We start from the raw sequence: 18662 nt of genomic DNA, 5'->3' as shown, positions 1-18662 counted from the left end.
GGAGTGAGCATTTGGAGAGCTTTTGAGCTTCTACTCTAGTCTTATCTTGAAGGACCATGGTTTCCTCAAGTGGCGGCTTGCACACTCATCTAGGAGCATCCATACTTCTACTGGCGTGATCATCCAACCTATCTTCCATCTTCATGAGCATTCTCTTCTCCTTCCTTTCTTCTTCTTCAATTTGTTCATGTTGCCTTGAGTTTTGAGTTGTTTTTTGTTTCGGTTCCTTTAATTTTCCAGCACCTATATTCTGTTTGTTTCTTAATTCTGTTCGGTACTTTTGTTTTTGATTCAATTCTGTTGGGTGTCTTCTTTTTATTTTCCTTTGTTGATTCAATTTGACAATATTTGGTTCATCCAAATGAGTTTGGGATTTGGTACTTGTTATTGGTGAGTTCTTGATTTTAGAACCATGATCCAACTTCTAAGAAAGTGCCTCTATATTTTCCAGCTCAAGGTGATTCCTCAAAGTGTCAAGAATCTTGTTCTATGTGGCTATTGGAACCACATCACTCTTCCATCACCTAATGCTTAGAGCAAACTAGCCTCACACAATTTGTGCAGAGTTTTCCTTCTTTTATAAATTCAACATGCAAATACAAGAAGTATGGCACCCTATTTATAGGAGATGGTTCCTTGAAAAACAAGAAGCAAGGGTAGGATGGGAAAAGCAAAAGAAAGGTGCGGCCTTAGCATTGACCAAGTCAATGTCGCACCATAAACCTAAACTTCTAGAAGTTAGGTCAAAATCCTACCCTAAAGGTTATGCTCAAGCTCAAGTGATAAGCACACCCCCTATTATGCTAAAGGAAACTTATTCTACTGAAATTACAAATAAAGACAATAGTTGATGCTCTGCCCCCAAGGCTTGTGCTCTACTCCTTGTGATCCTCTAGGGCAGGCTAGGCCTTGAAGCATTGTTTAGAGATGAATCCTGACCTAGCCCCGTGTCTTGAGTCATGCTCCTAGTCATCCTCCTAGAAGGTTGGGCTTGGTCAGTGGGCGCACTCTCTTCTAGGTCCTCATCAAAAGATCCATCAGACTTATGCTTAGTTTTGAAAACCCATTTATACCCAATTGTTTCAATATCATATGGTGCTTGGGTGAGTGTCCAAATGTCATTAGCTTGTAGATCATCTTACTCTTCTTTCATAGACACAACCTAGTTGGGATGTTGTAGAACTTCTTTTGATTGTTGAAGAAAAAACAGTGACCTCAACATTAGAGGAAAAAACATGTGGCTTAAAATTCGAGATTTTCCTCTTATGATCATGAGATGAATGTTCTGAGCAATGGGAGAGGTAGTAGTGGTTGGATGTTGTGGTGATAAGTTGGGAGAAGTAGTGGAGATGATTGGAGATGGGAGTGAGGTAGGGGATGATGGTAGTTCATATGAATGAGAGTTGATATCATTTAAAAAATGAGAAGGGGAGAGGGTAGAGGATGATGGAGATGTAGATGAAGTAAATCAATAATAGTTAAAGAAGTTGGAGATGAAGTAGCATGCGAGGAGAAGTTAACAATATCAAATGAGATTAAACATGTTGAATATGGAAAATTAGATTCATTAAATACAACATGACAAGTGATGTATTGCTTACCTACTGTGGAGACACATGCATGTCATTTGTAGTAAGGACTGTAGCCAAGAAATGAGTAAAGACAAGAACAAAATTGAATTTATTCTTATTAAAAGCTCTCATGAAAGGGTAACATGCAGAACCAAAAGTTTTATAAAAAGAGTAATCAGGTTGTTTCTTAAAAAGCAGATGATAAATATTATCAAACTTGATAATTGGTGATGGTAATGCATGAATAATTGTCACGATAGTAGTTGAGGCTTCGCCCAATATTTTAGAGGAAGAGATGCATGAGCCAAAAGAGTTAAACCTACATCTGTAATGTGGCGATGGTTTCGTTCAATTGACCCATTTCGCTAATGGGTGTAAGGACGTGTTAAATGATGATTAATTCCATTTTCATTAAGATATGACTTTAAGCTCAAAAATTCTTTAGTGTTGTCAATTTGAAAAGTTTGAAGATGAAAACCAATTTGTTTTTCAGCAAAGAATTTGAAAGATTTAAGAACTATGGCAACTTGGGACTAACGTTGTAATAGATAAAACCAAGAATATTTTGTGTAGGCATCAAGAAAGACAATGTAGTAGTAAGAACCATTAGAAGAAGCAATGGGAGATGGTCCTCAAATGTCTATATAAACGAATTGTAGGGGTGTAGTGTAAACAGTGTATGAATCAGAGAAGGGTAACTAATGAGCTTTGCCAATAATGAAAAAGTCACATAAATGGTTTTTTTTAAAAGAAAACAAATGTAACAGTGCTTCATAAAATGATGAATAACAATACCATTAGCATGACCAAATCGTTCATGCCATAATGTATATGTAACATTTGCAGGTAAAACAATATTGATATTAGCAGTTGGTTGAGAGATAGGAATGAAATATGAAAATATTGTTACAATTGATGGCTTAAACAAAGGGGGGGTGAATTGTTTATAAAAGCTTTACGCAAATATTTGATTAAGAATGAATCTTTATTAACCAATCATAAATAAAAAAAACTAATGAAGACAATTAAACAATGATTCAGAAAGCTGTTCCAGAATTTTAATCGGTTGTTTATAGCAGCAACAGAAAATGAATTTACACAAACAGTTATGAGAGTTAAGAGATAGAGAGATTCACACAAACAGATTATACTGGTTCACTCAACCCTGAGCTACATCCAGTCCTCAGTCAAACCATTGAGTATTCCATTATGTAACCAATCACATATTACAACAACACACCACAAAAAGGTGACTTTGAATCCCACTAAGCCTACTCACCTCCTTTGCAACACTTCACACCTCAAGCCAGAATCCCACTGACTTTACAGGATTTTACCAACACTTACACAGGTTTATCAAAGTACAATTACAGAAAACTAAGCAAGAATAGAAAACACCTGGAATTACAAAACCAGAAGCCCTATGATCAGTTCTTGCACCAGAGCAAAGCTTTAACAGCAATCTTGCTAAACTTTGAAAAGCTTCTTTCAAAAAGCGAATCTTTAAACTCTCTCTTGATTCCACAATATTGTGTTAAACTCGTATATCAAACATTTGAAAGAAGGCTATATTTATAGCATTTGAAATCTATTCGTTTAAGGCAACATAACAGAGTCAAATCAGTTTTGTTCTCGTTTAAAACAGTTGAAACAGGTTTTCAAAAAATTGTTAGCGCAACACTCATTTAACTGGTTGAAACCACGATTTAACCGGTTGAATGAGTCAGGTAGTTACATAACCAATTCAAAAAACATTTTCAAAACCTCATTGCCAGCTAAGTGACAAACAACCGATTGTCTCGACAATTCAACCAGTTGTTTTCCCTTTGCATGGAAAAACACTTTGTTTCTTTTAAAACTTGTTGATGAAGCTTTGTGTAGGAATCAAGAACTAACCTTACAAAGATTCTAAACACCCTTATATAAACCCAAACCTAAAAAGCAGCACAGTTTCAAACTTCATGTGGATTTGATACATCAAAGCTCCCATCTTTAACAATCTCCCCCTATTTGATGGAGACAAATCCTTGGGATGCTTTTAGGAATGTTCTTTGTTTAGAATCTGTTAAATCATGCATTCCTTGAACAAACACAGGGTAATCTAATCCAAAACATATATGTACCAGAAACTAGTTCTCACTAAGTGACTTCCAAAAGGAACATCAATCAAAATCAGATGAGAACCTAGCAAACATACAAGAGTGCATAAGAACAATTGGTTATATAACAGGGATAACTCGTTGAAATTTTGTAAACCAGAAATAACAGTTTAACATACTTCAAATTTAAACCAGTTAAAACAGTTTATTATAGCAATGTTCAAAAGCAGTAAAAGCATAATTAAGAACATTACAAATCCCAACATATTTCTCACGCTATTTGTCTTATCAAATAAACAAAAGGCAGGATGAAAAACAAATTTAAGAAAACCATAATACCAATTGTTACTTGCAGCATAAATCTATGATGTACCCGAGTTATGGCAGTAGTAAAATAATCCAGAAAACCAATGTGTGTAGCAGCAGATCAATGGTGTATCAGAGGTATGACAGCAGCAGAGCTAAAATACCATAAACTCCTGAAATTTCAGCAAGGAGACCACAATTTCTCCTCTTATCTTTTCTCCATCCAGCAGTACCCAACAATGGAGTACTTCAAAAGGTTCATCTTCAACTTGGTCAAATGATTGCTCAAGAGGTGGATTTGGTAGAAATATTCTCTCTTCTGTTAAGAGCAAACCTTCCAGACGTTCCAAAGATACATTCACAAATATTCATCAACCCCATGACCACCAATGTGGTTGTCATTCATAAAAAAACTTTGAATTTCAAGGAAAACAAAGAATATATCTCTTTTTGATCTAACTCAGAGGAACAAAGAATGCATATTTGACTCATAAAGGGTTATGAAAGAAAAGAAATAGTTGTAAACATGCATAAGAAATCATAACAGCTTTATTCAAATGTGCCAGAGGTAAAACAATCGGTTGTTTCGTGAAAACAATCAGTTGTTTTTTTAAGACAGCAAGAAAAAGTTATTTTTCAAAGCAAATCATCTTTCAAACATATGGGAAATGCATAATGAAATACATTCATACCTTTGCATTACCTCACGCATGCTTAGAATTTCATTTGATCTTATGAAGCCAAAAGCATAGGATGAACATATGCAACTTACTTTACATAGCTCATGAACTTTGTCAAGAATTTGAGTAAGGTGTATGCTTTTGAACCATAAACATCACTTTGATTATTCTTGATCATACCACGTGTACCTTAAAGGTCCTGCAACACAGAATTGATGCAAATACAAAGCAAGTATAGTAGCAAGATAACAAGACACACACAACTAGTTTTCTGCATATACAACATTAGCAGAAAAAGTGAAGTGTTCAAGCTTTCAAGTGCAGAATAACAACAACATAATGCACAATTTTAAAGCTATCTATACAACCAAAACAAACATAAACTTCTCCCCCTATTTGATCTACAAATAGACAATGAGAAGGGTTGTACAAAGTAGAAATCAGAATGATAACACAGTAGTCCAGCAGTACAAAAAAATTTGATATTTCAAGAATAGAACATGTCATAGAGCTTTCAAGAAAACAAGTGGGTAAATTTTTTTATTATCAGATTCTAAGGCACACTCAGTGTATATTTGTCCAAAAGCAAGATTTGAAAAAGAGAAAGGTTTAATCATGCATAAGCAAACATGGCAGCATTATACAAAGATGCCAGAGGAAAAAACAATCGATTTTTTCGAAGAAACAATAGGTTGAAATTCTGTGATAGGGATTTTTGAAACATAGAAAATCCAAATCCTTCGCCAGAACCTGAGAAACACATATACATGTTAAGGCACTCATCTTTTGAATGATAATAGAGCAAATATTAACCATAAACACTTTACGGACACACAAAATTAAACTTAAGATTGATTGTCCAAGCAAAGAAGAGAGATAGAAACAATTCTTTTAAGAACACATGTGTATATTTGACAAACAGTTCTAAAATCCATAACACCAGTTCTAACACAAGAACCCGCATCCATGAAAGCCAGTTTCAACATATTCTTCATTATGGAAACAAAGTCTCTTATTGTTTTCCCTTTAGCAGTCATTCTTCAAGCACAAAAGTAATTATTGGTTGCCAAGGATACCTACAAGAAAATAATAAGAAGCAAGATTTGGTCCCCTTATGAATTTGGGTCCAATTATGTTAGTAGCAACCTTAGGAACCTTCAAAATCTTAGGAACCCATTTTAAAATACCTTTCAGAAATGAAACTTTTCTAATTTTACAAAATCTAACAGAGTGACCCTTTTTCATGCAGTAGAAACAACAAACAACTGGTTGTTTCGACTTTTAAACCGATTGATTTTTCGTGAGGTTTGAAAAAGATTCTGAAAAGCTACAGTTTTTGTTTTGTGGGTTAAAACCCAAACCTGATTTCCCAAAAACACACTGTTGAGATGCTAAAACATTCTCAAAATTTGATTTCCCTTTTGAAATAATATCAACAGTTTTCACAAGGTACAAAACTTTCTCTTGAAGGGTTTTACAATTTTTACAACAACTTGAATCACAATTGCAATAGGGGTTTTTATAAATCAGTTCAAGATTTTCAAAATCAACATTTGCATGACTCAAATCATTTTCCAGAACTGTGATTTTTTCTTTCAATTTGTTGTTTTCACTTTTCAATTGGTTATTTAAAAAGGGCTAATCTTTTAGCTTTTTCATAAGTTTCTTGAAAAGCATTAAGAAGTTAAAAATAATTTTCACAATTGTTGGAAGAAGATGTACTTACTTGGTTTGATCCAGATTCTTCTTTTGTCATAAGACAAACCTTCTTTCTGGATTCTGAAGAGAAAGATTCAACAGAAAATTCTTCTTTGTCCATCAAGGCACTCCTTCGATTCTTGTGATACTCTTCAAGGGTATTCCACATTTCTTTGGCAGACCTACATTCTGAAACCTTGAGCAATTCATTAGAATCAAGTGCAAATACAATGATGTTCATAGTTACACAATCAAGATGTTCTTTTTCAGAAGAAACATTTTTAGATATAGGCATGAGATAGTTATTTGTAATAACATTTCATATTTTTCTATCTATAGATTCAACAAAGAATTTCATTCTTATGCACCACAAATCATATTTCATACCACAAAACAAGGGTGGTTTGTTTAAACAGACACCTTCCCTAAAAGAAAAATTTTCAGCCATTAAAAAAGATTTAGGATCAAAACTTGAATAACTTTCAAGAACCTAGCTCTTAATGCCAATTGTTAGAATTGATGGCTTAAACAAAAGGGGGGTGAATTGTTTATAAAAGCTTTACGCAAATATTTGATTAAGAATGAATCTTTATCAACCAATCACAGATAAACAACTAAGGAAGACAATTAAACAATGATTCAGAAAAGTATTCCATAATTTTAATCAGTTAAAAGTACGTTTTAAGCGGTTGTTTATAGCACCAGCAGAAAATGAATTTACACAAACAATTATGAGAGTTAAGAGATAGAGAGATTCACACAAACAGATTATACTGGTTCACTCAACCCTGAGCTACATCCAGTCCTCAGTTAAACCACTGAGTATTCCACTATGTAACCAATCACAAATTACAACAACAACACATCACAAAGAGGTGGCTTTGAATCCCACAAAGCCTACTCACCCCCTTTGCAACACTTTACACCTCAAGCCAGAATCCCACTGACTTTACAGGATTTTACCAACACTTACACAGGTTTATCAAAGTACAATTACAGAAAACTAAGCAAGAATAGAAAACACCTGGAATTACAAAACCAGAAGCCCTATGATCAGTTCTTGCACCAGAGCAAAGCTTTAACAGCAATCTTGCTAAACTTTGAAAAACTTCTTTCAAAAAGCGAATCTTTAAACTCTCTCTTGATCCACAGTACTGTGTTAAACTCGTATATCAAACATTTGAAAGAAGGTTATATTTATAGCATTTGAAATCTAGTCGTTTAAGGCAACATAACAGAGTCAAATCAGTTTTGTTCTCGTTTAAAACAGTTAAAACAGGTTTTCAAAAAACTGTTAGCACAACACTCATTTAACCGGTTGAATGGGTTAGGTAGTTACATAACCAATTCAAAAAAAAGTTTCAAAACCTCATTGCTAGCTAAGTGACAAACAACTGATTGTCTCGACAATTCAACCGGTTGTTTTCCCTTTGCATGGAAAAACACTTTGTTTCTTTTAAAACTGATTGATCAAGCTTTGTGTAGGAATCAAGAACTGATCTTACAAAGATTTTAAACACGCTTATCTAAACCCAAACTTAAAAAGCAGCACAACTTCAAGCTTCATGTGGATTTGATACATCAAAGCTCTCATCTTCAACAAATAGATATAAACCATTCCTAAGCGTTCCGTGAAGAAGGATCTCCTTTGTATCCTTTTTTTTTTACAAAACAATGGTGAGGATGAAATTAAAAAAATACAAAATTATCATGAGTAAATTGAGAGACACTGAGAAGGTTTTTATTGATGTGAGGAATGTGAAGTAATTTGTTCGGAGAAGAGATGTAATGATTAGTGATTAGTATAAGATGCAAAATCTATATGTTTAATATACAAATCGGAATCATTACCTGTTTTCACTGTTTTAGATCAAGTATATGGAGTTTTGGCAGTGAGAGTTGTATCATCATAAGTGAAGTGGTGTGATACACGACTATCAGGGTACCATAGAGAATCATGTGTAGTGGGAGAAGAACCAAGAATGGAAGGTTCATCATTGTCGCTTGAAAGAGGAGCAAACTGTGAGTTATTATCAAAAATTTGAGACGCAGAGAGATGATCATACCTATGCCAGCAATCGAAAGCATAGTGGCCACTTTTCCAATAGATTTTGAATCTTGGTGGAAGTAGTAGAGCTTGAAGAATAGGAAGAAGAAGTCCATGAAGGTTTTGTTGACGATCTTGCACCAGTAAAACGAAAAGATTGCTTATTATACATTGATCTTGAAGAACCCTGAATGTTGCGTTGATTAGTTGGAAAAGACTTGGTGCAAGGGAAAGAAGCAATATGAGCTTGATAAATAAGATCATTATTGTTGCGATATTTTTCTAGACGGTCTTCTTGAGCCAAAAGAAGTGCCTCAACTTCTACCGAATAATGATTAGTTCGAGAGGTTACAAAGGTAATGAAGACATCGTACTCTTCAGATAAGTCATCCAAGATGAATTCAATATGTTCTTCGATGGTTATAAGAGATCCAGCAACAACCAACGAATCTACAGATTTCTTGATATCTTGAAGATAGACCAAAATTGAACAAACTCTTTTAGGTGTATGTATGAGCATTCTGAGTTTCTTGACACGAATACGAGTCTTGGATGCCTAATGAATATGAAGATTGGACCATATTTGGTGAGAGGAAGAAAGACCAACCATGTTGGTGAGGAGGGACTAAGATATGGAGGAAAGAAGTCAATCAATGATGTTTGATCTTGATGATCAAAAGAAAGAAAAGCAGCAGAAAAGATGGAATTTAACTCATTAGTAGTAAAAGAAAATCGTGGGAGAAAAGAGGCAGAATCAAAAAATTTTGTGAGGTTGAGACTGCACAGTGTGACGTGGAAGTTATGAAAATATGTGGGCAGAAAGTGGAAGCGGAAAAATTTTAAATGGTGGTGGAGCTTGAAAAAATGCAGCAGCGATGGTTGAGGAAGCTTCAACCATATTCACTATGGATACCATGTGACTTTAAGTGAAAGGAGAAAGAAAAGTAAAGAGGATTTTATTATTATTGAAAGAAGATACATAAAAGCATTGCAAAATAGGTATATATACATGCATTACTTTTATAACAGAATAACATATTGTACATGGATTGCCTAGGTAACAAATATATTACATTTCATATGAAAGTAAATAAAATTTACAATTTAAAAAATATTGTTAAGTGTTTGGAGAATTTATATTATAAAATATTGTCTTAATTTATATACTGGCGAAGTCATGATAATTTCATTTTTAAATATATTTGGATTTAAATAATTTTAAATAACATACTTTTGATTATGTTCTATATTTGATAATATTTTATTTGAACTTTCACATTTGTTTTGAGAATTTTTATATAAGAAAAAAAATAAAACTTACTATATTTAATAAAGAAAAGTATAATAATTAATTAATAAAAATAATAAGAGGTTACAGACACCAAGTTCATAAGAGTAGATTTAGAATGGATAAATTTAGTTTCACTTGGTTGATGGTGAGCTAATTCTTCAACAAATTCATTAAGTGGTTCTTGGATAAATTTATTTCTTTTTTAAATTTGAATTTAGTGCACATTCATTATGTTACATGTACTCTAATTGTGTCATATAAGGTCATCATATCATTGGACAATAATGTGTCTTTGGCATGTTCTCCAAGAGAGTGATAAAAAGAAAAGATGAATGTATAAATGACAACAAATTATATGAACTAACGCGCATGCAATCATGCAATGTTTTTATATGAACAATGGGGAATGCATTTAAAAAGAAAAAATGAACCACCATGAAAAGAATGATTAAACATTTAGTACTAGATAAAGTAAACAAAACCAGAAATATATAATTAGAGAGTGAGAAGCAGTGAAAACGCAATCGTAAAATTGAAGTAATCGCTTTACTTTTTAAGAGTTGAGGTAGCATGAGTTTAGTTTAATGTTGGATAAATAGAGGCTCATTCGTACACAAGACGTTACCATGTTATGTAATCTTTATTCTTTTTCCCCTCTCTCTCTCTCCCTCTCTTTTCACAAACCTTTCTTTTTCTTTTTAAAGCTTTGTTTATACCACCATTGGACCACACCCATGTTTATGGTTGCTTCTGGTTCCTTATGGTTGGTTGGATCCATTAATCAAAGCCCTCTCTCACACATATTATCTTTTTATAACTTTCTTTTTGCATACACAAACCCCACAAAAACCACAGGGAACTACCAAAGCTACCACTGCATTATTTCATTACCATTTATGCAGCTTTATTTTTAATCAAGAAAAAATATGCAATAATAACAAAGTAATGAGCTTGATACTATCAGTCTAAAGATAGATAACACGATACTAGCTATAGACTAGCCTGCATTGTACCTTCAACTTATAAATAGGCCTCCCCTAATCATGCTTTGATCAATATATCTTCTTTATCTTTTTCCCCACAAAAGTATGGGTGAATAAAACAGTAGTTATCTTTTATAAAATATTAAAAACACAAGCCACAAGATGGAAAACTCCAATGAAAGATTCTTTATCCATGCATTGATTTAAGTGTCCAACAACGTTGGATGAGTATTGAAAAATACCCTTGGCCTTCTATGACAATGCCTCACAAACCACACCAGGGTAGAAGGAAGGCCTTCTTAGTGGGGAACCCAACAACTTTAATAATATGTGATAAGGTTTAGTATTTATTTAAACTTTTTAAGAAAACTAGGAAAGAGCGCACATAGTTTGCTTAACCAGATGGGAAAACTCATACAAATAGGTGAGTTGTCAAGTCCTGTTATGAAAAAGATAAAGATAAATTAGGAAAAGGAAAAGCAATGTAACATAGCCTTTCAATATATATCATTTCCTTGAGTCCTCCTTTCCATCAACCATTCTTCGGCATCCAAATCCACCTCGGTCCTTTCACTTGGAGGTATTGCTCCTGTCTTTAAAACCTTTTCTGTCTCAAGTTTTCACCACATACACTTGCCAAGTATTTCTAGATTTCAAAGATTCCCCAGTTTTATTAGATGTCTCTTGCTATTTATATGAATTCATCATCACTTGACCGATTGATGCTCTGATATATTTTGAAGAAAAGTACTTCAATTTATTCCCTCCTTGAGCATTAGATCAAATTGGCTACAAATTCAGCAAAGCTTTCACTGTTGAGTGTGTATAAGGTTTCACCTCCCTAGATTTGTTCTGTAGCAATGATTTGTTGAGATTTTGTCTCCTGGTATCTTAAAGGTTTAAGATTGTGTTTTATCTAGCAGAGTTTGACTGACAGTATTGTCTTATGCTGAAGGCATCAGGGAAAGATGGCAAGCGAGGCTCCGAGTTGGGCTGATCAATGGGGTGCTGGTGGCATTGGTGCCATGGAAGATGATGAGACAAGATCTCAAAAGGAAACAGGCAAGAACAAGAATTCAGGTTCTAAAGGTGGTTTCACCAAAGTCAAAGCAACAGCCTCAAATTGTGTCAAATGGTTCAAAGGCCTGTGCAAAAGAAAGAGTACATCCCAGTAATATATAATGTGAGAAGTAGAAATTCACCACTCTGGCAGCAGTTTTTTTAACCTTTTTTTTTCCTTTTTAATGAGTTGAAGGTGTATTAGACAGTTAAGCTCGATTAAATGGCATTATTTGACATCCAGGTGTAGTTTGTAAAGATGAAGAAGTCGTGTTTAAGTCCTTTTTATGAAATATGACTTCAACTATATCACACAAAAATTTCAAATGTCACACTGAAATTGTGTATGAGACAAAGACTATTTTGGTTTTGTCTTTTTTCTCTTCTACAAAAGTCATATACATTGAAGACAACTTAATTTGATTCATTTACTATTTATCAAAGATGATTTTCAATTTCTTTTTTTTTATCACACACAACTTCAATTATTTTAATTTTTAACCCAATTCGTACATTATAAACATGAATTTAATTATTTTATTTTTACAATGAAATCATACATGACAGATGTGATTTCACTTAAAAAAGTAAAATTATATTTATCACACACTACTCAATTAAAAAATATATACATAATTTTATTTTAAAATAATAAAAATTATCTTTGCGGTACACAGTTTTAATACATTAACAGAAAATTAATTAAATTAAAGTCATATCCTATGTGCACTATTTATGTATGAGAAAAAAAATTAAAATCTTATGCACTACTTTAGTGTGATTTAAAAAAAAAAAAGTTTATCTTAAAAGCACAACTTTTTCATCAAACCTAAGCACTATTTATCCATTATTATAATTTTTTTAAAATCTACTCGTTTTAATAATTTCAAACAATTATAATAAAAAAAAATCTATTATAGTTAATTATGGAGTAAGATGCTCTTTAAATTTAGCATTATTTAACACTGCATGATTGATTATTGATTGCGTACGAGTTAAGACATCCTTTAGGATAGTGCGTCATTGTTTTGCTTAATTATGCATGATTGCTAATAGGCTTAAAGTAAAAATATCTACTTATAACTTGCTAAAGAAATATTTTTCTTTAAATAATTTTTGGAAATCATTTCATTTTTTTTTAAATTACATTTTGATTTATAAGAACTCACAGTATAACATTTTATTATTTAGATATTTTGCTCTAAAATTTGTATTACGAAGATATAGTTTATAATATTAAAAAGATTTGTATTACGAAGATATAGCTTATACTATTAAAAAGGTATTTTTCTTTTATATATATATATATATATATATATATATATATATATATATTATATATATATATATATATATATATATATATTTTAATGATAATTTTTTTTATAAGATATATGAATTTTAAATTTTTAGTGATACTTAACATTAACATGAAAGTTTTTATGGAAAAAAAATTTAAACTTTTGTCTTGGTATGTGTGAGAGATGCTCTAACAGTATAATTAATATGTTGATAATCATTCTAAATATAATATTTAAAATAATAATTATTAAAAATTTATCATACATAAAAAATCTATCTTACATGACAATTTATAATTCAATGACAATATAAACTTTTACACTGTTCATATATTTAAATTATTCTTAAGTTTATATGTAAAGCTTTTGAGGAGTTTTTTTAAAATATATATATATATATATATATATATATATATATATATATATATTATAGAAAGAATTAGAGTTGTAGGTTATTGAAGCTGCACAATTAATTACAAAATCCTTATAAATTAACTTAGGCTATTGCTTAACATTTCAAAATCCTTACAATTTTCAAAAAATGTTTTCCAAAAATGAATGAAAAAACTTCATGATGTTATTGAAAAAATATATTTAACCACAATGTATAATTCATAATTGATTTTGCATTATTCTTGGTTAATCGTTATGGAACACCTATTGTAAAAGTTTTCGTTACAAAATTATTCTTTTGAAACAATTTAAAATAATTTTAAAATGTTTGTTCTGAAAATACAAAATTTTGAAATCTTTCGGAAAAAACAAATCGCAAGGGACTTATGTTGGAGACATGAGAACTTGTACCCACTTTCATTTCAGTACTTGCTAACGCTGAATTTACTGTACACAAAAAGAAAGGTGAAGAATGAGTTGATGAGATGATTTAATATGCTTATGAAATATCTTTTGATATTCAAAATACTATCAGCATATATAAGAAATTAAGTGCAGAAACTGTCTAATATACTGACAAACCTTCATATTGATTGATTGGTACTGGTTCTCTGTTGCAATTTCAATAATGACTCCAACAAAGAAACAACTCTCTTTTTTATGAAATAACAGATTCCTTTCCAGAAACTTTTAAAAAAACTTCTTAAAACTTTTAAAAGGACATTCAGGAAGCTTTTAAAAAGTTTAAAACTTTATAATACATTATTTTTCAAAAATTACAAAAAATTTAGAATGTTGCACCAACAAAACATGGAGGTGGGAAGGGTATGAAGAACAATGCTTTTTAAATAATGCTTGAACTGTAATTTGCCAAGACACTACCAATCTCTCAAGTCACTAGATTACTCTAAATCTCTATTTTCTTTTGTGACTTTTGAGTATCAGTAGCGTTCATCTATTTTCTCTTTTCTCCAAAACAATAAAGCACCATAGCATAGCGTACTCTTTGAGACGTTACCAAAACCAGACTAAGTTAAAAGCATCATAAAAAAGATTACAAATTTCAGTCCACCACTAAAAAAGGAATTCAACTGTCATATAAAATATAAATTCATATATTGAAATTCATATTTTTAAAACATACACATAATCAAAGAGCAGGGAAATCCTGCTCAATATATACGTAAACCATGCAATTGATATAAACAGGATAGGCATTGACTATAGACAACAGAACTTGCAGCATCTATTTACAGTGTTTATAATAAATTATTAAATTTAGTGGGAACCGAAAGTGTTCTCCCCGCTGTAAGTCATGTAAAGAAAGCCATCATCGTCCTTATTTTCCTCATAAATGGAAGACATCAATGCGGCTGCAACAAGAGATTCAGTTCATAAGTACAACTAGAATTGTCAACGTAATATTTTATAACTCAGCTTGGGTCGCGGCTACTTACCAGTTGGAGGTAAAGTGTTATTGATAAAAACAAAAATAGCTTTCTCCGCACTGACCTTGATCCTTTTTCGGACAACATAAACAAACTGACCAACAGTCAAATCCGCTGGGACAAGGTACCTGCAGCATCACAACAAGAGAAACAGAACCAAGTGAGAATCCACTAATGCACGAATAATAGCTTTATGCATTGTGGTCTAACTTACCCAACGCTGTATCAATGGCAAAAGTCTTCCTAAACTAAGTTATGAAGTGGGTGCAAACTAGTTCATAGAAAAAATAACCTTATACATACAAGGACTGGCATTTAATTATTTACATCAAATTAAACAATTATATTTTATAAATGCAACAAATAGAGAAAGGAAAATATTTCACAGAAAACAGCTGACAGGGATAGGAAGAGCAAGCTGCAAGTCAATAAAAAGAATGTATTATCTTAGAATTTAGGTTGAGCGTCCAACTCGACTCTGCAAAACTTTGTTGGTAATATGAGGACTATTCAAGTCTTATTAAGTTCTATTTAAATCATATTCCTACTTGTCGTGGAGACCTGTCTTTGAAGTTGCTACAACAACAACCTTCAAAGCAGCCACAACTAAGTTGTGAGCTAAGGGTGACCACAATTAAGACGGTTTTTAAACACCTTCCCTCACTAAGGGTGACTATAATTAAGACAACTTTCCAACACCTTCCCTCACACCTATGGTTACTACTTGATGCACAGCAATGCAGATGACCAAACAATGGATCATGGGTAAACTATGATAACATCTTAGAATTTGGACTTGGGATTAACTTAATTCCACAAAACCAACTTGTATGATGGAGTCTTCCCAAACTAACAAAGCTCTGTTTCACTTCTTCTGAAGTATTTTACACTTCAAAGTGTTTCTACACTGGTGATGAATCTCACAACGTCTTCCCCGTTAAATGGAAGTTTCACTTTCTTCATGTGTACAAGATTCCCATCCTAACACGGAAATTCAAAAATGATCCTGGTTAAAAGAATTCCCTTCCTTGATTGGAATTTTCATTTCTTCCACTGTTCTCTTCTTTTACAGCCTCTGCATCCTACAGAAAACTCTCTCTTCCATGTGTCCTGTTAGGAACTAAAACTAGAAATAGGAAAGAAAAGAAATATTTTAGTGAAAATTGAAATGAATGGAAAGAATGGGAAATAGGGGACAGATCTTTCTCATCAAATGGCATCCTCTTTACCAAGGATTTCTCCTTTCATGAAGAACAAAAGCTCAATCTACAAATGATAACCAAACAGAATGAATCCTTTTCCTTTAGCTGAAGAAATTTATCCCAAAGTGCTTCTAGAAAACTTAATCCAAACAGACCTTAAGCTGAAGTCCCAAATATAGATGCAACTTTTAGTAGTATTGCACATATTTGGAGTTGAGCTAGTACTGTATATTAATATATTCACTTTGCTCATAAAACCAAAGCATGAATTGTACCATGTTGATCTGCTTCACAATACTGTTAGATTATCACTGAGACAACAAACAAAAGAAAGCCCCAAAATATTTACAGAAAGCATCAACCAACTTCAAGAAAAAAAGAATACCCTTGAGACAGCAAAAATATACATGAATACAGTAAGTGGTATTTTATATTGTCACTAACTTCTTCTTATCAATGTCTGGAATGTCAGTTCTTTCGGCTCTCTCAACAATCACCTGCACACAATGACTGTATTTCAACAAGAGTGCCTCAAGAAAATACAAACAACCAAACAATCTAAACAAAAAACTTACCGGTATTCTATCAGGATACTTGTCTCTAATGCGAGTAGACTCAGCCTGCCTTCTTTCTGTCATGGGGAAAAACAAAATGCTCAATGAAAACTATGCAACAAAGTATGCCTTAGATACTATGAGAAAATGAAAAATCAAAAAGGAAGGAAAAAAAATTGTCCCAGGAGAAAAATTGGGTGTACAGATACAGGTATAAAAGAAAGAAAAACCCACAGTTCAGTTTACTCAGAATAAACCAGAGATCTTCTCAATTGTTGCATATACTACAATTAATCGAAATCAATTCAAATTTCATCTAGATGAATTATCTTCCCTATAATTTTTCTTTTCTACAGAATCCAAGGACTTTAAATTGCAACAATAAAAAAATTAAGCAATAGAATAGAAGTGAGAAAGGTTTGAACTGAACTAATTAAATGCAAATCCTACTAAGAATAGCAGAGTAAAAATATTGGAAGAAAAGTTAAAGAGGAAGAAGACCTAAGGGATGCTCAAGCTTGAAGGAGATTTTGGCCATGATCTCTGAAAATCTGAAAAAAGCTAAACATTAGAAAACATAATAGGGAAGAGGAAGGTTGGAAAAAGGATTGACATACCCAACACAGAGAGAGGAGACAGATAAAGATGGATGAAGGATTGGTAAATTAAATTAGGTTGAGAGAAAAGAAGAGAAGAGATGAATCTAATTGAGACCCAGAAGAAACCTATAATTACTACTTTTTTAACTATTACTATTGTTAACACTTGCAAGTTTTATTTCTTTTTGTTTTGTTTCTAATTCCAAGTTGGACCACTGTCATTCCTATCCTATTTCGCCTATCTGTTCCTTTCTAAATAAATACTTCACTCCAAACAAAAAATTTACAAACTCTATATATTAATTAATAAAAATTAAAGAAGTTGGTCACCTAGCTCTACATAACGCCTAATTAATGCTCCACTCATAGTATTTACAAAAATATTTATTCACTTTAACTTATACGCATATGTATCCATGATTCGTGAATTATTTATATTGTATCTAAACTAATTTAAGATTTAGGTTTTCAAGTAACTCATAAATAAAATAAAAAATACATTGTTAAATTTAAAGTTTTTTTAAGTTTGAGTGTTTTTAATTTAATTGTTTTTAAAAATAATTATTAAATATTTATATTTTTATATTTTTTAATTGAGTCTTTATTATTATAACGATGTTGAATGGTTTTGGAATCTCAAATATAACGTAAAAATCAACTTTCCATGTTAATAAAAAATATAAAAATTTAGATATTTAATAAAATTATTTTTTTAAATATTAAATTAATTAAAAATATTTAAATTTAGAAGAAATTTAAATTTAAATTATATTATTATTATTATTATTATTATTTATATGGAGACATTTAAGTAATGATTATGTAAGATAACAATCAAATATAAAGCTTTTAGATATTTAATATAACAAAATTTTTAAAAAAAATAATTAAAATTTAAATTTTTGAAGAATTTAAAATTTAATTAAAATAATAAGAATATAATTAAACAATTTTCTCTTAGCCTATCATTAGGATATGTCAACATTTAATAAGGGTCATGTGTTTAGGGTAATAGACAAAAGATTGAATATATAGACTAATGTATTTATTATTCATTTTTAAGACATTAGTTAATTTAGAGTATCAAAGTGTTTTTTTTTTTAAGAAGGGACGAGGGGAAGAACTTTTGTTTGGATTGGGTATGTGAGGGTGTGGGTGCGGACGAGCGAGTGGGTTTAGTAGTTTTTTCATTTCTCGCAAAATTGAGAAGATTGGTGATGATGGTAGAGGCACAAATAGACATTTACGTTGCTACCCATCCATCAATTCTAATAATAAATAAATGTGGACATCAGTGAGTTTTCAGTTTCTTTATTAGAGTGCCTAGTGCAACAGTTTCCTTCTTTCCGAGTTTTGGAAGTGCAGAATCGATTTTCTTCTCTTTGTAAATTAGTGCAAAATCAATTTTCGAATTTTCCAAATGGTGCATAA

At 31.7% G+C, this 18662-nt stretch overlaps 2 protein-coding genes and 1 long non-coding RNA gene across 5 annotated transcripts; 1 reads left to right on the top strand and 2 right to left on the bottom strand.

The window, feature by feature from the left end:
* Positions 1 to 7122: 7122 nt before the first annotated feature.
* Positions 7123 to 9316, bottom strand: LOC150028710 (uncharacterized). Its single transcript, XR_016519491.1, has 2 exons — positions 8206 to 9316; positions 7123 to 8009 (listed from the first exon to the last, which is right to left on the bottom strand). It is a non-coding gene; the product is annotated as an uncharacterized LOC150028710 (long non-coding RNA).
* Positions 9317 to 11103: 1787 nt separating this feature from the next.
* Positions 11104 to 12104, top strand: LOC137806707 (uncharacterized). Of its 3 annotated transcripts, none has more exons than XM_068606949.2 (2): positions 11104 to 11255; positions 11631 to 12104. In XM_068606949.2, the coding sequence occupies exon 2, from the start codon at positions 11644 to 11646 to the stop codon at positions 11848 to 11850; it is 207 nt and encodes a 68-aa protein (XP_068463050.1). In that variant the 5' UTR covers positions 11104 to 11255; positions 11631 to 11643; the 3' UTR covers positions 11851 to 12104. The 3 variants fall into 3 exon arrangements, with proteins under 3 accessions (XP_068463050.1, XP_068463052.1, XP_068463051.1); XM_068606951.2 differs by having other exon boundaries at positions 11132 to 11505; positions 11599 to 12104; XM_068606950.2 differs by having other exon boundaries at positions 11134 to 11505.
* Positions 12105 to 14503: 2399 nt separating this feature from the next.
* LOC137806705 (autophagy-related protein 8C) lies at positions 14504 to 17462 on the bottom strand. Its single transcript, XM_068606947.2, has 6 exons — positions 17250 to 17462; positions 17134 to 17183; positions 16654 to 16709; positions 16523 to 16575; positions 14886 to 15004; positions 14504 to 14801 (listed from the first exon to the last, which is right to left on the bottom strand). Exons 2-6 carry the CDS (start codon positions 17168 to 17170, stop codon positions 14707 to 14709), a joined length of 360 nt encoding a protein of 119 aa, XP_068463048.1. The 5' UTR covers positions 17171 to 17183; positions 17250 to 17462; the 3' UTR covers positions 14504 to 14706.
* Between the last annotated feature and the right edge of the window lie 1200 nt (positions 17463 to 18662).

The sequence above is a fragment of the Phaseolus vulgaris genome, chromosome 3, assembly GCF_051622355.1.
Source record: "Phaseolus vulgaris cultivar YP4 chromosome 3, ASM5162235v1, whole genome shotgun sequence".
Taxonomy (NCBI): Eukaryota; Viridiplantae; Streptophyta; class Magnoliopsida; order Fabales; family Fabaceae; genus Phaseolus; species Phaseolus vulgaris.
Note: the sequence above shows the minus strand (reverse complement) of the source record. Positions and strands in the feature narration are given on the sequence as shown.

Excerpts from the sequence above, each read along its gene's own strand:
- LOC137806707 (XM_068606949.2), top strand. The coding sequence starts at position 11,644 with ATGGCAAGCGAGGCTCCGAGTTGGGCTGATCAATGGGGTGCTGGTGGC.
- LOC137806705 (XM_068606947.2), bottom strand. The coding sequence starts at position 17,170 with ATGGCCAAAATCTCCTTCAAGCTTGAGCATCCCTTAG. Across the intron at positions 16,710-17,133 it reads CAAGCTTGAGCATCCCTTAG|AAAGAAGGCAGGCTGAGTCT; the intron begins GTCTTCTTCCTC and ends TCCCCATGACAG. Across the intron at positions 14,802-14,885 it reads TAACACTTTACCTCCAACTG|CCGCATTGATGTCTTCCATT; the intron begins GTAAGTAGCCGC and ends CTCTTGTTGCAG.